Source organism: Cannabis sativa, chromosome 9, assembly GCF_029168945.1.
Source record: "Cannabis sativa cultivar Pink pepper isolate KNU-18-1 chromosome 9, ASM2916894v1, whole genome shotgun sequence".
NCBI classification, from domain to species: domain Eukaryota; kingdom Viridiplantae; phylum Streptophyta; class Magnoliopsida; order Rosales; family Cannabaceae; genus Cannabis; species Cannabis sativa.
In genome coordinates, this window is record NC_083609.1 from 17,610,580 (window position 1) to 17,629,483 (window position 18,904).

Sequence of the window (18,904 nt, forward strand, 5' to 3'; positions counted from 1 at the left end):
CTTTTGGGTCGCAAAGATGGCACAGGTTGGCCATATATAGGTGCTGTACACCTCTTGACTTTTCTTACTTATTTTTGGTACCTTGATGTTAGAAATATACTTTGGCAAAGGAAACTCTTCCCAATTTGATGTGGCCGACCTGTGCCACTTGTTTGTACACAAAGGTAGCATAGGTAGACTATCTTGATTATTCAGTAAAAAATAGTTTCTTTCACTTATGTTATACTCCTTGGTGTTGAGGGACCACATTTGGACAAGTTTCCTTTGGTTGTTCGAGAGTAGAGACATGTGCCATATTTTTATGCCAAAAAATGGCATAGATCGACCATGCATTGTGGAGTGGCCTCCTTGTGCAATCTTGACTTTATGTTCAAGTTATAGCTTTTTTATGCCTAAATAAGTAAAGTTCTTGTTGGTTTTCTTGTCAGATTGAGGTCTCTAGGATGAGAACCCTTGCGCGGGCACATAAACCCTAAGTTAGGCACACATGGGTGCGGGTCCTGGCACCAAATGACTGGTTAAGATTCTCATAAGTTTCCTAGAGGTGCCACGGGACCCTCAAATAGGATATCTTAACTTATTCGACCTTTATAAGTCTTGATCAAAGTCCCAGGATTGGCTTGAGTGTCTTCAAGGTTAAGGTCCAGGTCTAGGGTCTGTGATTGGGGTTGAGTGTGGGGCCGTGATCCGGGTCCGTAACCCCATGCCCTTTGTAATTATTATAATACAAGATAGCATAGATCATTTGTTATGTATTAAATAACATATTCACATTGTATTAATATTTATAGTCGTAATAATTAATACAATACAAAATTTTATTCAAATATAGTGCTCGCTGATATTAAATATAATACGACTCTTATACGGCTTACCAAACGAACCCTAAAAGAGAAATAGGAAATCATGTCTTTTTTTCCTTGTAAGAGTGTCATAAAAGATTGATGAACTTGTGTGTGTTCCACAGTAAAAGGTATCTTGCTCCCCTATGAAGACAAATTAATGACTGGTACTGGTAGAATACATGTTCTCTTCTTCATAATACTCATTGAAACCAAGTATTTCCTTCATCTCTTCAAAAGATGGCATGCTTTCATGAGGAACATGCCCACCTTTAATAGAGGTAAGAGCATCCTGCAGTTAGCAATTTTGGAGTCACTTTCATGGTGTAAAAAATCTGAATAAATGAACTCAATATTAGGTTTCTATTTTCCTACACAGAAGAGATTAATAATACCAAAACTTCACAACATAGAAACTGAATATGTATATGTAGAAACAAAAAGAACAAAGCACACTCCTACAGGCTTGTGCAATGACTTGGAATCACTTATTAGTAGTATATTTCTTGCATTTCCATTTAAGCATAATCAATTATATTCAAGTTCTTAACACCCTATCATGGTTTCTTTCTTTTTTGTTTTGTCTAATGCAACTTCTTGAAAAATGAATAAATTTGTTTAGATAAATAAACCTGCATTGCTCGAATTGAAACCCCAAGCAAGGATAGTGGATAGAGCACAACTTTATATCCAATTTCCTCAAGCTCAGATGGACTGAGAATTGGGGTCTTGCCCCCTCCTTCAAGCATATTCGCCTAACAAGAATCAAGGACATCTTTTAATGATCAAAATCTATATCCATGTTAAGAAAACAGTGCATTTGGTTGACTATTTCTTCCACATTCCAATTGGAAAAACGGAACATTATGAAAGTTATAGAGTCATGTCTTTTCATTTGCTGCAATTCTACAATAGAAAAGAAATATATAGTATATACCAATTTTGGAACTGAGGGAGAGGTTTCACAAAAACTCTTCATCTCTTCTTTTGAAGTTAATGCAGTAATGAGAAGAAGATCTGCTCCAGCATCAGCAAAAGCCTTTGTTCTCCAGATTGCTTCTTCAAAAGACACGGCTTGGCGAGAATCAGTTCGAGCTACAATAACAATGTCCGAATCACTCTCCTTCCGAGCATCAACCGCTGCTTTTATCCGCATCACTGCTTCCTCTCTTGATACTACTCTCCTCCCTTGAGTATGGCCACAAGCTTTTGGTGATACCTTTTCAACAAGAAATAATAATCATAAGTAAGCAGACAAATGAGAAGACAAGTATATCAAAATGTTCCAAAAAATCAAAATTCAAAAGAATCTTTCTACATAATGAGGACAGACCCCAACTAAAGAGCACAAACACAATTTTTCTCTCTGTCCTTTCAGCATAAAATTAACAAGTTTGGTGGAAACTAAACATGTGACATCAGATAAAAATTAAGATGCTTTCTCTCAAGATAGTGCAATGTAGTAAAGTACAAATGAAATTATATTAACCTGATCTTCAAGCATAATCCCAGCAAAACCAGCTCTGATATATTCCTTAACAGTCCTTTTAACATTCATGGCATTGCCATATCCAGTATCAGCATCCCCAATAACAGGAATGGACACAGCTTGAGTAATCAGTCTTCCTTGTTCCAACATTTCCCCATATGATATAAGCCCTGCATCAGGCATTCCCAGTCTGGCAGCTGATATTGAGAACCCTACACCAATAAAAGTAGAACAAATATTCAAGAGCAAAGACCACATATATACAAATATATATATATATATATATATATATGTAAACATACCACCAGAAAGAGAGCATTGAAAGCCAGCTCTATCGATCAGCTTGGCACTGAGAGCATCGAAACAAGCAGGGCACTGGTGAATCCCTGGGGAGTCCAGAATCCGGCGAAGCAGGGTGGCAGAAGACATGAGTTGGGGTGAGTGCGGCTGAAGGGTCAATCAACAATAAGCAGTTGTTGCCTGTCTTGACTCTTGATAATATAATGTGTTTTGAAATAGAGATAAGCTATTATATATATTATATACGTGAAACGTGGGCCAGCTTGAGTGGTGGAACTTCATTATCTCACGCTAGAGTTTAGACTGAACGACAATGACGGGAGAATGAAGTTAAATGAGAAATCTACCTGACCCTGACCCAACAAAAAACTGTATTTTATTCTATTTATTATGTTGCTAGGGATAAAATTAATCTTTTTTTAGCTAAATTTGGCTGCAATGTTACATTTCACCTCAATTTTACAATAGTGCTGAAATACATTAAGGATAAAATTAATCTTTTGTTTTTCAAAGAATGATGTAAAATACTAAAATAGTCAACAAAAAAATTAAAATTCAAATGAAAAAAATCTTGTTAAATATATAAATAAAATATAAAAAATTATTAATATAATTAATAAATAATGAAAAGTAAATAAAAAAGTGATATTTATTATGATGTAAAATTATTTTGTGTCAAATTTAACATATTTTTTAGCCGGTGTTAAATTTAGACTACTTTATAGAGAGTTCACTTTTATATGACAGTCTAAAATAGAGTATTGTTATTGGGTATCAGTGATGCCTAACAAAGCGTACCATCTTGCAATTAGTTAGTTGTATTCCTTAAAAATTATTACATTAAATTATATGAGATATGATACTTAATTGTATCAATACTGATATTGACACATAGGAGATTATTAAGCACTACTAGTACTTAGTATTTCTCAACTAAATAAAATATATATGTGTACCACACTTTTAGCACTTCATTAGAAATACTTTAATATATGGCACATTTATAACACTACACCCATATTGATGAAGCACTTTATAATTATTTAGCAATTTTTTATGTTATTTTTAAATTAAAATTTATAGAATCCTAAATATTTCTACTAGACTTACCTCTAAATAAACAGCAACTCAATAGAAAAATAATGAATTGACAAACAAAAGGTTATATCATTCCAAATTTTGCAAAAGGTGGTATGGCACTTTTAGGATATTTTTAATCTATTATTTATATTATTTTTAGAGTTAATTTTCTCCATTATTATCATTTTAGAATTACACTTGTTTTTCGTTAATTTTAGATTTCGACACTTGGAATGTATAAATTGGTCAAATCTTACAAAAAGATTATCTATAAAATAGAGAAAATTGTGCAAGAAAATAAAATTGAAACTTCAAGCCTAAATTTAGACTATGTTCTAATCAGATTTTGGAGAAAATCAAAACATAAAAGTTTTAGATTTCTCTTTTATATTTTCGGAACATCTTGAATCGTCCAATCTGAGCAATATCGAGAGAGTTATAGCTAAAATACTATCAGTCGACGCAACAGAAAACTCACTGCCCAAATAAAGGGGGGTCCTGCCCCTCCTAATCCTGAAAAAATAGGTTTTCAGCGTATTTTATCTTTTTCCTATTATTTTTTGGCTATAAAAGAAGTGGACTTCAATTGTTTTCAACAAGCAATCAAGAAGTACAAATTTTGGAGAACAAAATCAATATTGGAGGCTTTCTCAATAGAGTTTTCAACATTCTTTTCTTCTCTATTTTCTTCTTTATTCTTAAATTAATATGTGTGAATTTGCTACGATGAACATGAGTCAGTTCATTAGAGTCTAGATGGATATTGATTGACATTGATTTTTAGTTTCAATATGATTTAATTTTCTCTCAATTTTTATGTATTCTATTTCATTCGTTCTTAATTACTTTTAATTACCTGATCACCGATTAACTGTTTATGATTTTGATGCGAGATCTGAGAAGTGAGTGTCGATTTTGTTATAGTGAAATATAACCGAATTTTAATATAGGACGAAAGTACCTATATGGTTTGGATAGCTTATATGGTTTCTGTGTTTAATGCTTGTTACATGTTTAATTTATCATGAGAGTAGAAAATTTGCATGTAATTGAGGTTTAAATATCTGAGAAGACTATAAATTACTTTAGTAAACATGCTATTGCATAAAAATTGGTAATAAGAATAGAATCATATTAAACCATAATCAATAGATACAATTAAAATCTAAAGCCCTAACTTTTATTATTGTTAGTTTCCTTATTAATTTACTTGCTTTTTTATTTCCATTGTTTTTCTTATTTTTTTATTTTTATTTTCTCTCAAAATTTTATATAGCCAAATAGAAGTAAGAATTTAATTTTAAAGTACTTAACTACAATCTTTGGGGGATCGACCTCACTCTCTGTGAGTATATAACTTGTCAACGATATGTATACTTGAGTGTTGAAAATTACCACAACAAGTACTTGGCTAGGTGACACGTGTCGTATATATTTGGGCACGCCGAGTGAGTGCCATTCTCCAGATGAAAGCATGTAACGAGTAAAGATTCTCAAAGATATTTTCTCTAAATATCTCCATAAATATTGTCCATTTAGAATCCCTATCTTTGTGGGATTGATTTTATACGATTAAGAAGATCATGAGATTTAATATTTAAGTTTCCCTAACTTTTCTCCTATTAACTCGTGATAGTTGTAATGTACTTGCCCTATAAATAGTGAGGCCATACCACTATTTAGGGGGCCTTTTCTTCGCATTCTCAAAGAGCAGTTACTTTGCAAAAAATAATTGTAAGTTTTCTCGAGATTATTAAGAAACTCACTTGGTCGGACCTTGTGATCATGATAATTCTGTATAAGTAATACAACAAAAAGAGGAGTACGCTATTACTATTATCAAGGGTCAAACCTTTAAAAATCTTGTATGTTCTTATTGTTTTATTTTATTATTTGATCAATCATTATCATTGCTTTAAAGAGTTTGTGTAGTTGGCTAAAACCAAGGTCAATATTTTAGTGCTTTTATTTGGAGCTCGATTCAATGTTGCTCTTATCAGTCTACATCTTTGATTTAGCTAACAATGGTTTTGACAAGGAGATCCTCATCAACCAAGCCACACAATCCAATGGCAATAGATCCTAATGTCCAAGCTCCCACTGACTTAGGGGTTGACAACCCATATGGGGGACTGCCATCACAGGGCAACCCTCACACAGTTCCTGCCAATGTTAGCCCCAGAGCTATTGAGATTACAACACCTTTCACTGGGGTCATGCCTGATGTCCAAGAGACTAGGAATACCAACCAGGCAAATGTTGGGGAAACTGAGTCGGACACTGGTCAGCCCTCTGTAGGAGAACCCCGAGTTGATTTAAGAGAAAACTCTAATCTAGAGAACCTGAAGGATGCATTAGGACAAGTCCAAACATATACCAATACACTCCACCATAACCAAGAGGAAACACATGCTCCTGTGAATCATGCATTCAAGTAGCAACGACGTGTATTCCAAGAGTGAATGGACTGTCAGGCTCAATTTATGTGAGCCCAGCAAGAAGAAATAAACCGCTATTCAAGGGAGGCAACTGACCTGATCATGCGGTTCACCCAACAGATAGGGAGCAGGTACTAGAGAACCCTCCACTTAGAAGAGATCTCAATCGGGGAAAAGCACCTTACATCCCCACTGGAGGACAAGAGTACTGTCTAGAGGAACACTGACCCAATTATGTGCAATCACCTCGGTTTGACAAACCTTCCAATTCCAGGCCCTAAAATCAAACTATTGGCAACCCGATAGACGACCAAGTCTTGTCTGGTAACTACCTTGGAAAGGATGATCAACCCAACTTCCGTCACCAGGATGAAGGGAGGAAGGATGATGCACCTCTTCGGCCAGCTAGAGGATCTCGAGGGTAGGTAGGTATATATTACCAAGATGCACTGGTCCAAGTCTGTAAATAGTCTCAATATACCGTCCAACATCCTCAGCAAAGCCAAACAAGGTCTGATAGTAGAAAGTCGTACACAAGCCAGAATGATGACAAACTTTATAGTGGACAACACAAAAATTGTCGTCATGATGATCGTCGTACTCATGGAAAAAATTGAAAAAATCCTCTGAATGATAACAATCCACCTAAGCTAGCTTGGTCTATGAGCCAACCCCACAGAAGAGCTCCGGGCGACTCAGTTTTCCAACGAATGGGGCCCAAAACTGATCTTTGGGATGATTTGAATTGTAGGAGAGGAAATCAGGATAGACACTTTGTCCCCCTGCCCAACAATCAACCAATAAATATGGAGAATTACATTCTATAAAATATGGATAACTTCGTACCCTTTGAAGCTCCAGGGGTCAACAGGTGACACAGATCGGTCAACAGGCAGGTTCAGTTGATCTAGGGGTGGAAGCCCAATTGAATCAACTTAAGAGCCTCATTAAGGCTTGACCGACCAAAAATTCATTGATCTGGAGCTCGATCATACAAGAAGTTCACCATTGTCGCCTCAGATTGATTCCCTCGATCTTTCGACCAGGTTCAAGATGCCCACTATGAAGATGTACACAGGAAAGGAGGATCCATTATCTCATATCAAGTATTTCAAGATACAAATAGACTTGCATGCAGTAAAGGGTGATGTACAGTGTCGAATATTCCTGACTACCTTGGCAAATGCCACCAAGCAGTGGTACTTCAAGTTAACCCCAGGGAAATTCATCTCATGGAATGCCTTTGCAACAGAATTTTGCACGGAATTTTCCTCTTCGAGACAGCTCCCCGCTCACTTGGAAGACCTTGTTGAAGTAAAATAGATATTAAGAGAATCTTTGAAAGATTACAACAGTCGGTTTATGACTGAAGCAACAAAAGTGAAGGGACTTACCAAAGAAGGAAGGTTAGCAGCCGTGCTACGAGGAATCGAACAAAAGGGTGAGTTATGGAAGGACATTAAAAGACTCACTGTAGGCTCAATGTGAGAATATTTCGACTGGCATATAGGTTTATAAAGCTCAAAGAAGTAGTCCACCGAGTGGACATAGTTGGTCAGAGTAAGGCAGACCCAAGTCCCACACTCCCTACAACTGCAACCAATACATCTGTCCAACCAGGTCAAACCTTCCAACCTCAAACTAGAAACAATTCTGACCATAGTGGTAAGAGGTCTAACAACAAAAATAACCATAACAGTGGGAAAAAAGGGAAGTTTAACAATAACTTCGATTAAAAACATCATTGAGAGAATGCCTCAAAGTTCATTGCCTTCACAATCCTTACTGAAGCTCAAGAAACCATTTTTATGGTAACTCAGTTCGTTGTGCCGTACAGAAGACCCCCTCCAATCAAGAAAGATATGAACAAGAGGAATACCACAAAATATTATCGTTTTCACAAAGATTAAGGCCATGATACCAACAAGTACAATAATCTGAAGGAAAAAATGGAATTCCTCATTAGGAGGAATAATTCGCACATGCATCGGTACATAAAGGCTGATCAAATGAAAGAGCTTCCCAATTAAACAATAATCGAAATTATCTGATACCCCGACCAGTGGACAAGCATTTACAAATGATTATTGGGGGCTTGCACATTACTAGAGAATTAAAAAAAACTAGATAAAGGTATGCTTAAACACTCCAATATGAGCAAAAATGAAGAAGTAATGGATGCGGAATAGATAAAGCCAAAATAGCTGCGTAGAGAGAAAGTTGTCATCTCATTCAGTGAAGACGATGTCAACCATGTCATTTTCCCGTACAACAACCCCCTGGTCGTCGAGGTACAAATTTCTAACATGACAGTGGCTCGGTCAATGATCGATAATGAGGCTTCCTCGAATATTCTCTTCAAGAGAACATATGAAAAGATGGGACTTCTCCTTAAAATCTGGTCCCATGCGCGCAACAAGTATATGGCTTCTCCGGACAAAGCATAGCTCCTTTAGGACATATCCGTCTCCCACTCACCGTAGGAAAAGCTCCAACAACAAACATAGTGATGGCCCAATTTTTATTGATTGAGTCCCTTTTGATTTTAATGTCATGATAGGCTAACCAACCCTACATGATTTAAAAGCTGTAACCTTGATCTACCATCTATGTGTCAAGTTCCTGACCAGGAATGGAGTTAGATGTCTGAAAGGAGACCAAAAGACCGCACACCAATGCTACAACCTTGCCTTAACCAAGAAAATAAAGGAAGAATCAGTCAAGCAAGGATCAAAGGCCGAGTAGAGTTTGAGTAATAGGGATCCACCCAAGTAGGGGTGTTCATCAAACCGCTCAAATTACCCGCACCGCAAAAACAAAAATACGATTTGAAATTCTTTACGGTGTAGTCACAATTTGAATTTTTTCTAAACTGTGTGGTGCAGTGCAGTTTGTAGTTTTGAATTATTAATATGCGGTTCAAACCGCATCGCACCGCACATTATAAAAATACCAATTTTATTTTTATTTAGGTCCAATATGTGAATGCCCAACCTAAAGCCCACTAATTATTGTATTATTGAAACTTATTTTTTTTTCATATTTATTTTCAAGCCTTATGGTATTTTTGACAAGTGTTGCTCAAGCTTTGTTATATTTGTGATAGTTTAATTAATTGTGATAGTCCAAGCTGCAAAAACTACAGAAATTGCACTGCACCGCACCATTTTTTACGGTGCAGTTTCTGCAGTTTTTTTAGTTTCGTGGTGCGAGTTCGGTTTGGGAAATTAGAAAAACTGCATGTGCAGGTTGGTTTAAAAAAATGGTCAAAAATTGAACTACCCACACCGCAAACACCCCTACGCCCAAGGCGAGAATGAATACATGGATCCTCGCTTTGGGGACCCAAGTACAAGCATCAAGCCAGTGGAGGAAATAGAAGAAGTAGAGATCGATCCCACTATGCCGACCAGGAAACTCAAGATTGGATGGGGTTTGTTGTTCGAAATAAAATCCACTTTGATCAAATCTCTAAGAGCAGACCTTGATAATTTTTCCTGGTCACATGAGGACATGGTCGGGATTGATCCATTTATAATTTCTCTTGCCCTCAACATTGACCCCAATTTCTATCTAGTATAGCAAAAACGAAGACTGTTGGACAAAAATGTGCACAGACATTTAAGGAAGAAGTAGAACGGGTAAATAAGTTCATTGTAGAAGCTTTCTACCCGCATGGTGTTAGGCTAATTTTAGTCTAAGTTTTGGGTCACCTTTTAGGGTAGTTTTCAATCTTTGTTTCTAGTTTTAGGGTTGTTTTTTGCTTGATTCTCTTATTTCAGGTCCCTAGATGTTTAAAGGAAGTATTCACACGAATAGAGGACAAAAGAGGAAAAATTTGAAAAAAAATAGAAAGGCCTCTTTTCTGGCGAAGCCCGTCGCGACGAGCAATATCCCTAGTCGCGACGGGACTTGGCAGAAAGAATTCCAAGTTGAGAATGCTCTAGCTGTCGTGACTAGAGAATTCTATTGTTTATGGGCAATTTTATAATTTCACGAATTTTGAAAAGAAAACTTGGTTGATCTTTTCAAAGGGAACTCGTGATTTTTGAAAGGCATTCAGAATTGTAGCCCTAGAAATAAAGGAGAAGACTTCAAGAACGACTTGTGGCGACCCGGATGGATTTCTTCAACCAATTCTTTTCTTCTCTCTTAATTTTTCTATGTTCTCTTCTGTTTCAATTTTAATTATGGATTTGACTATGGAGATTATGAACTAAACTCCTATTTGGGGAGATGATGAATGTTGATTGACATTATTTTTAGTTAATGATAATTGCTATTTCTCATTTCTTGATTGTGAATTTATCCATATTTGTGTTTAATTACATGTTTAAGATTGATCACCTTTTGCATGCTTTATGATCCCAATTCAAAATCTGAAAAGTGAGTTTTGGGAATGCTAAAATTAGATAAACTAGGTTTTGATGTAAAACGAAGGTATTTGCATAGCCTTAGTGTAAAGACCGCATATGAATAATACTTTGAATTATTAAATAATTAGGGTTTATGTATGAGATTTTATTATTATTGATAATAAGACAATTATGGGAATTTATTTGAGTTCGTATATATTTATTACGCTATTTATGTAAATTTCTCAATTTCTGTGATTGTGTACGGAAGCTGTGGAAAGCGGCGTTGGGCCTTTAGAGAGTCTTATTTTATTTAATTTAGAGTTATATCGGGGTATTATTGTTGTTAATAGAGGCGTTAGAATTTTCGGGATTTTTTTTTAATTGACCATTTTACCCTTGTTAGTCATAATAGGTTTATTTTAATCAAGAGGGGCATTTAGGTCTTGTTACTAATGGCTTTTGTCTTTTGTGCATTGAATATTAATAGTATTTATTCAATAGGTTTTAGATATATAGAAAAAGGGGTTGAATATAAGCTGAAAAAGAAAAACCTAGAATTCTCCTTTTCTCTTCCTCTCATTCGAACACCAAGGGAATCAGCTGGGTTTCTTTTGGCTGTGATTAATTCATTCCTAGGCTATCTTGACTGTGTAGAGAATCTCAATTCAAGGTATATCTCTATCTCCCTCTCCTTCATGAATTTTTCTATGGTTAGAGTAAGGTTAAGCTTGAATTTTTGATATTTAGGTTGCTGTAGGAGTTAGGGTTGTTTAATTTCGTATCTTAGGATTAGGATAGGTTTATTTGGTTGATTTGAAAGGTTATGGAAAGCTTTGTAGAGATTTGGCTAAGGTTTGAGTTTAAAAACTCAAACCTTGATCTTTAATGGTGAATTGTTGTTCAGTGGTTGTTATTGAAATTTGTTGCTTGGAACTGGTTTATTTTAGTGCTTACAGGTGTTCTGGAAAGTATTGAAAAGTTTGGGATTAATTTGAGTTGTGGGGGTCGGATTTTTGGTTCCCAGTTCAGAACCGGAATTCCGGTTCCTGGGAGCCTGCGTCAACCGGTCGACCGGTTGGTCCCAGGAACCGGACTTCCGGTTGGGAACCGGCCTGCCGGTTGGGGCTTTTTCCCGAGCCCTAGTTTTTCCCGTTTTTAAATAATTTAGGGTATTGGCATCTTAATTACCGATAGGGCTAAGTTTAGTTTCTATTTTAAATCCCCGATAAGTGTTTTAGCGAGTCTCTCATCAGTTTTTGAACTTAATGGTTTAGGGCCCTGTAAAACGTCGAGCTGCACTTCCACTCAGGCTGACCGGCACACTTGAGCGCGGAACGAGGTAAGATAGCGTAAGAGTAAATATATGAATGTATATGTCTGTTTTGAATGTTATACTACTAGCACTAATATAAAATGATTATTAGAGTGTTAGTATAGTATTGCATGTTAATGTGGTTACGGTGTTACCAACACGAGTACCCAGGGTACGTCGTGTTCGTGGTACAACACTTAGTAATTCCCGGGAGTACAGTTAGGGCTCTACCAACACAAGTACAGAGTTGGTACTTTAGTGCATTTGGTATAGCAGTCGTACTACCCTTAAGAACGTTCTTAATCATTTGGTGAGCTTCGTTGTTAAGCTCAGGGCAGCTTAATCATAAAGCTGGCAGCGTGTTACTTTTATATATTTCTTGCATATCTTACTGAGTCATGTTGACTCATCAGTTTGCTACCTTGTGTAGGTAAAGGAAAAGCAAAGCTGGAGGAACAGTGAGGCGGAACTCGGCATGATTGTACATATCGCGGCAGTGCAACCTGGAGGGTTTCAGTTTACTAGTATTTTGGAGTCTGTATTTTGAGGATGCTTGTCCGCTAAATTTTAAAAAAAAAAAAATTTATATATATGTACATATTGAGAAAATACTTTTAACTTGTATTTTGATACTCGGGATCCCGATCCATATGATTATTAATATATAAATTATTAAAGTTAATTTTCGGGTTTATTATTATAAAATACGGGCGTTACACTTAGTGACATTGAGATTATTACTTAATGCTGATTATATGTTAGTCTAATTCATAGATGATTAGATAACATATGATTTAGGGCCTAAAAGATCTGAAAATAGTTGAATTATTTTTTATAATCTGTCATTCACATTAAGAAAGAGAATAGTAATTAGAATTAACAGCTGCGTAATTAAATCAACAAGATTCGTTTCCCTAATTTCTCATCTTTGATTAAGTACTTTTATTGCATAATTTTATTATCTTGTCACTCTTTATTTTTATTTGTATCAAAATTATCAGTTAGCAAATAGAAATATAAGTCTAATTTAGTGATATTCAATTTAATTTCCTGTGGGATCGATCTCACTTATGTGAGTACTACTTGATTACGTACACTTGCGTAGTTGTTCATATTTTTCGTAACACATGGGTAGCCAATATTATCTTAATGCCCAAGCCTAATAAGAAGTGGCATGTATGCATCGATTTCAACGACCTCAATAAGGCATGTCCAAGGACTGTTTCCCAATTCTAAGGATCGACCAGCTTGTAAACGCTACTGTAGGACATGATATCTTAAGCTTTATGGATGCCTATTCGGTACATAATTAGATAAAGATGCATCTACCTGACCAAGAACAAACAAGCTTACAAACTATGTTGGCTTGTATTGCTATAAAGTTATACAGTTCAGATTGAAGAACGCTGGAGCTACCTATCAACGGTTAGTCAACAAGATGCTCAAAGATCAGATCAGGCATAACATGAATGTATACGTGGACGACATGCTCATCAAATATAGAAAGGTTAGGGGAAAATAGAGGAACTGGATGAGTGCTTTAAAATCCTCAGAAAATATAACATGAAGCTCAATCCCCTCAAGTGTTCTTTTGGAGTCATTTTGAGTAAAATTCTAAGATTTATTGTTAGTGCCCGAGGAATTGAAGCTGATTCGGGGAAGATTAAAGCCCTTATGAATATGAAGTCGTCAACAAAGATCAAGAAAGTTCAAAGCCTCACTGGTCGAATAGCCGCCCTGAGCAGATTCGTGTCAAAATTAACAGACAAATGTGTTCATTTTTTCAACATCTTCCGTGAAAACAAAAAGTTTGAATAGACCGAAGATTATGAAGAAGCTTTTCAAAAATTAAAAAGAAGCTCGCACAATCTCTTATCTTATCAAAACATCTGGACAGAAAAGAGTTGGGAATTTAATTTGTTTGATTTAATTAATATTTTTGTCTGTTTTATTTTTTAGAGTTGATTAAATATAATTTTTAAGAGTAAAAAAATAATGTAATGTTTATTGCAAATTAATTAATGTAATATTTATTATTAATATAATTTATTGGATTTAATAAATATTTATTATTAAAGTAAATATTCTTATTATATTAATAAAATAATATAATAATAAATAATATATATTTAAGAGTAATTTTTAGTATAGTAGTTGGAATTGAAAAAATATTTAATGCTGAAATAGTATTTTATTTTATTTTTATTATTTTTTAGATTTAATACCGAATTTGAGTTTTACTATCATAATTTGTCTTAGGAGAAACTGAGGAAATTAAATTGTATATCCATTTTACCGAACATGTTTTAATTTTTACTTTAATTTTTATATTCTTTAAAATATACTTTATTTTTGTAGATGATATCCTTATTATATCTTTTAAATTAATATAAATTATGTGCTAGATTTAAATATAAATATATTTTTAATTAATGAATAAAAAAAATATTTCTTGGATAAGCTTGAGGGGAAATAAACAAAAAGAAAAGAGAGAAAAAAAATATTAATGAAAAAAGGATGTGATGTAGGTGGTGACAGTGTATCTCATCCTCGACAGGAAAAGGGGGAGGAGAGGAAGAGAGAGAATAAAGTAAAGAGAAAGAGTAGATATTTAGTTGTGACTTGTGAGAGGTATTTTGTATAGAAGGTGAATTGGAAACGTGGGTGACCAAAAGGATAAAGTAGCTGAACTTGTGTTTACTCCATTACACGGGAGGCTTGGCCCAAGACCAATAATACAATCCCACATTCGACTTGTTTCTCAATACATGTTTTTATACTGTACTGCAACGTTTCGCTCTGTTCGTGTTGTTGTGTATTTTTTTTTTTTTGTTTTCTTTTTTCAGCATGGTTATATACAGTTCTATATATATATGTATCAATTTGTCCAGGTGATGAATTAGTTCTAAATTTAAGATTATATACAATTGATAGGTGAACGAGGGTATATCATAGTCTAAATTAATTATGGTGGCCACTCTCCCATAATTGAAATATTAATGGAAAAAGAAAAGTAAATATATGATTAGCTTATATAGTTTATATTATTGAAAGAGATGCTGAATCCAGCTTATATTAAAAAAATGGTAAAAAAAACAGAGCATTCCCCCCTAAGTCTGTTTTCTGCTGCCAAATTATTCAATAACAATACAAAAACTGGGTGTGAAGTGTGATGACACTTGAAACTTCTTGAGTTCTATATGTTGAAACTTGAAAGCAGTAGACTATTTATTGCAAGGATGGAGCATATATCGCTTTTCCTCTAGACCATAATTATTGAAACCCACAGTTTCCTTCAACTCTTCAAAAGTGGGCATGCTTTCATGAGGAACGTGACCATTTTGGATAGAGATAAGTGCATTCTGCAGTTAAAATTGAAGTCACTTTCATTTATACGTACTAGTGAAAAGAAATTAAGTCACTAACTTTGAACCAGCATGAGCCAAATTCTATACGTACATTATAATTATTTTTCTGGTTAAAAACCATTATTTTTCACTTTTAACATCATGACATACTTTTTTTTTGTCAATTTGGTCCTGAAAAATGAAACCAACCAACTTATATAGAATTTAGATAGGTACCTGCATTGCTCGGATGGATACCCCAAGCAAGGAAAGTGGATAAAGCACAAGTTTATATCCAATACTCTCGAGTTCAGTTGGGCTTAGTATGGGCGTCTTTCCCCCTCCTTCAAGCATACTCGCCTAATAACAAAATAATGACATACTCTTAATCACTAAAAAAAAAAATCATTAATTTGGTGTCAGGTCATTTATGTATGTATGTATACCAGTTTAGGAACATGAGGAGCAACTTTACACAAGTCAATCATCTCTTGTTTTGAAGTGAGAGCAGTAAGGAATATAATATCAGCACCAGCATCAGCAAAAGCTTTTGCTCGCCATAGTGATTCTTGCATAGAATCAGCTTGACGAGAGTCACTCCTGGCCACAATCACAATGTCAGATCCACTCTCCTTCCTTGCATCCACAGCTGCTTTTATCCTCATCACTGCCTCCTCTCTTGACACCACTTTCCTCCCTTGTGTGTGTCCACAAGCTTTGGGAGATACCTATGTGTATACATTTATATGCAAAGATTTCAAATTAAAATTTAATGATGACTTTAAGAAAATTTCACATAAAAAAACTCATCATGTACTGACTGTAAATTTAAGTTGAAATAAAATTATAAACCTGATCTTCAAGACTAATGGCAGCAAAACCAGCTCTAATATACTCCCTGACAGTTCTTTTTACATTCATTGAATTGCCATAGCCAGTATCAGCATCTCCAAAAACAGGAATGGACACAGCTTGAGTGATCTGTCTTCCCTGTTCCACCATTTCTCCATACGATATAAGCCCTGCATCCGGCAACCCCAATCTAGCTGCTGATATTGCAAATCCTGCACCATCCCACATAAATAGACAAACAATATTGTAGGGAATGTCTGGTAAGAAGATTTTAAAATATTTTAATTCTCATTTTCTTTTTTTAATTGTAGTTAGATTCACTTACATAATAAGTCTGAAAAATTCTAAATATTTGAGTGCGGAAACAGAATTCTAATAGTATGTTCCATGCAAACTCTTTTTTGTGTTTTGTTTTTTGCAGTTTTTTGAACTCTGCTTTCGGTGGCCCACTACACCATCACGAAAAAAAAAGCAAAATTAAAATGTTCCACAGTGTATTAGGGATGATCTGTACCACAAAATAATTATTAAATATGTATAAATACCATAGTAACATATGTTTCTTTGTTACTATGTATAGATCTCTTAAATACATTATAAAATAAATATTTTAAAGAAAAAGAAGATTTAAGAGATTTGTTAAATATGTTTCTTTCTTCTGTTTTTTCAAAGATTTATACATGCTTTATATTAACATAATAATTATACGTACGTACGTATCTCAAAAATTTAACTATCAATATCAAATATGTATGTAAGTATATATGAATGTATATCTCATTGTATATAGATATATTTAGGAGATTTAAGGCAGATCATATATACCACCAGCAAAAGTGCACCTAAAACCAGCTCTCTCCACCAATATGGCACTGATAGCATCGAAACAAGCAGGGATTGAGTGGATCCCCGGCGAGTTCAGGATTCGTCGAAGCTCCTTGGCCGGAGACTCGGCCACGTAGTTATAATCACCGGTGACTGATGAGTTAGCTGCTGCTGGGACGATTAATGGGTGATCTGAGTTGGAGTATGAAATAGAAGTAGCTGATTTATGAAGTGTTGAGGAGCTAAAGGTGAGATTTGATGTTGATGAGATATTGGAAGCTGGTGATGTTGGTTTTCGAAAATGGTTTCCATGGAAGCAAACACAAGGATTCTGGATTTTGCTTGTTATGGCCAGTACTTGCATTTGCGTATGAAGCTGAACACTCCTCATTCTCTAACTCAACGATGTAATAGTGTTTCAGTTTTAATCAATTGCTGGATTAATTACCAGTCCTATATATATAGATGCAGAGTCTTCATATAAATATATATTATTTGTTATAAATAATGTAATATATAGATTTTATATATTGTACAAAATTATATGTTATTTTGGAAAAATAATTGTGTAACATTTTATTTTAAGCCGAAATGTGTAACATTTGAGTGTGATTAAAAGAGTTGTTACATAAATATATTTATTATGGGATTAAAACTTATGATCATAGTTGTTGGAGGGTATTATAAAACTCTTTTAGCTGATTAAAATGAGTGGGAGACATATTAGGAATTGAAGAGGGCTTGAAAGGAGTTACAAAACTTTATTTTTGAGTGTGCTGAAATTGAGAGACATGTAGCCTGAAGTGATTTTTACTATATTTAGCATAAAATGTTGCAAACGTTTGGTTTTAATGAAGTTTAATCCCAACTTTATTCCCTAACATCTATAATCCATATTTCACTCATTACATCATGGAGTAGGAGAATGTGAAGTGAGATCATCCTAAACACTGTAAATATTGGTTTAATGCGGTCATTTAAACTAACTTAGTTTTCTTTAAAAAAAAAAAGGCATTTTGTTAGAAAAATCTAAGACTACGTGTCAAGTTGGATTTTGGTGAGGAAAAGAAAGATAGAAAAAATGTAGGAAAAAAAGAGTGTGTAGAACAAAAAAGTTAAATAATAAATTTTTTAAGTTTGAAAATGAAAAGTTTTGTTGAATTGAGTATTTTTTATATATTTTTTTTTTCTATACCAAATATAATATTATTTATAGTATTATTATTTTCTACTTTTTTTCTCTTATAAAAATCTAACTTTCAAACATAGTCCAAAGCTTGATGATTCTCAAAGTTATATACATATAAGAGTTCTCTTAAGGTGGCGTTTGGTTGGAGGTAATGAAATGGAATGGAAACAATTTTCATTCCATTCTTTTGTTTGGTTGCATTTTAAAGTATTGAAATGACATTCTAATGGAATGCTCTTTCCACCATTTTGGTAGAATAGTTATTCCATTTTAAAAAGAAAGGAATGACCATTCCAGTGTAACAAGAAAAAAAAAATAAATGATTTTTTATCAATTTTTTTATGCATTTTAAATTTCATTCAATTCCATTCCTATTTCCATTCCCATTCCCATTCCTATTCCTATATTTTCATTCCTCCCCACCAAACGCCTCCTATTAGTGCTTAAAAGAAAAATAAGTTTTTAAACGTAATGGTGATTTCTACTAATGTACATTCAAAATTGTAAGTGGTGCTTATCTTATCTTCATATATTATATTATATATATATATAATATATATGGTATATAGAATACTATAATCTCTTATCTACTTTTATTTTTTTTATATTTTTTTATATATAAATATATATACACAGTAAATATATATTGTGTATATGTGTTAATTTATTTAATTAATCTATTTTGTTATAATTTATATTATAATATCTTAATTTATATTTTATATATGTATATAAAAAATGGTTAATTTCACAAATGCACAAAAACAACAAAAAAATAACAAAAATACAGTTCCACGGAATTTTAAATATTTTTATGATTTTTTTAATTTTATTTACATAAAATACGGTCTTTTATATTGAAATTTTGTTCA

The 18,904-nt window shown here is 34.0% G+C and overlaps 2 protein-coding genes across 3 annotated transcripts; both read right to left on the bottom strand.

Moving 5' to 3' along the window:
* Nucleotides 1-507: 507 nt before the first annotated feature.
* On the bottom strand, nucleotides 508-2,843 carry LOC115722840 (uncharacterized). 2 transcript variants are annotated; one of them, XM_061103691.1, is made up of 5 exons: nucleotides 2,634-2,820; nucleotides 2,332-2,543; nucleotides 1,780-2,061; nucleotides 1,475-1,597; nucleotides 508-1,177 (listed from the first exon to the last, which is right to left on the bottom strand). In XM_061103691.1, exons 1-5 carry the CDS (start codon nucleotides 2,758-2,760, stop codon nucleotides 1,115-1,117), a joined length of 807 nt encoding a protein of 268 aa, XP_060959674.1. In that variant the 5' UTR covers nucleotides 2,761-2,820; the 3' UTR covers nucleotides 508-1,114. The 2 variants fall into 2 exon arrangements, with proteins under 2 accessions (XP_060959674.1, XP_030508040.2); XM_030652180.2 differs by having other exon boundaries at nucleotides 512-1,134; nucleotides 2,634-2,843.
* An 11,890-nt stretch (nucleotides 2,844-14,733) lies between these two features.
* LOC115723611 (uncharacterized) lies at nucleotides 14,734-17,290 on the bottom strand. Its single transcript, XM_030653095.2, has 5 exons — nucleotides 16,844-17,290; nucleotides 16,019-16,230; nucleotides 15,613-15,894; nucleotides 15,404-15,526; nucleotides 14,734-15,181 (listed from the first exon to the last, which is right to left on the bottom strand). Exons 1-5 carry the CDS (start codon nucleotides 17,232-17,234, stop codon nucleotides 15,044-15,046), a joined length of 1,146 nt encoding a protein of 381 aa, XP_030508955.2. The 5' UTR covers nucleotides 17,235-17,290; the 3' UTR covers nucleotides 14,734-15,043.
* Nucleotides 17,291-18,904: the final 1,614 nt, after the last annotated feature.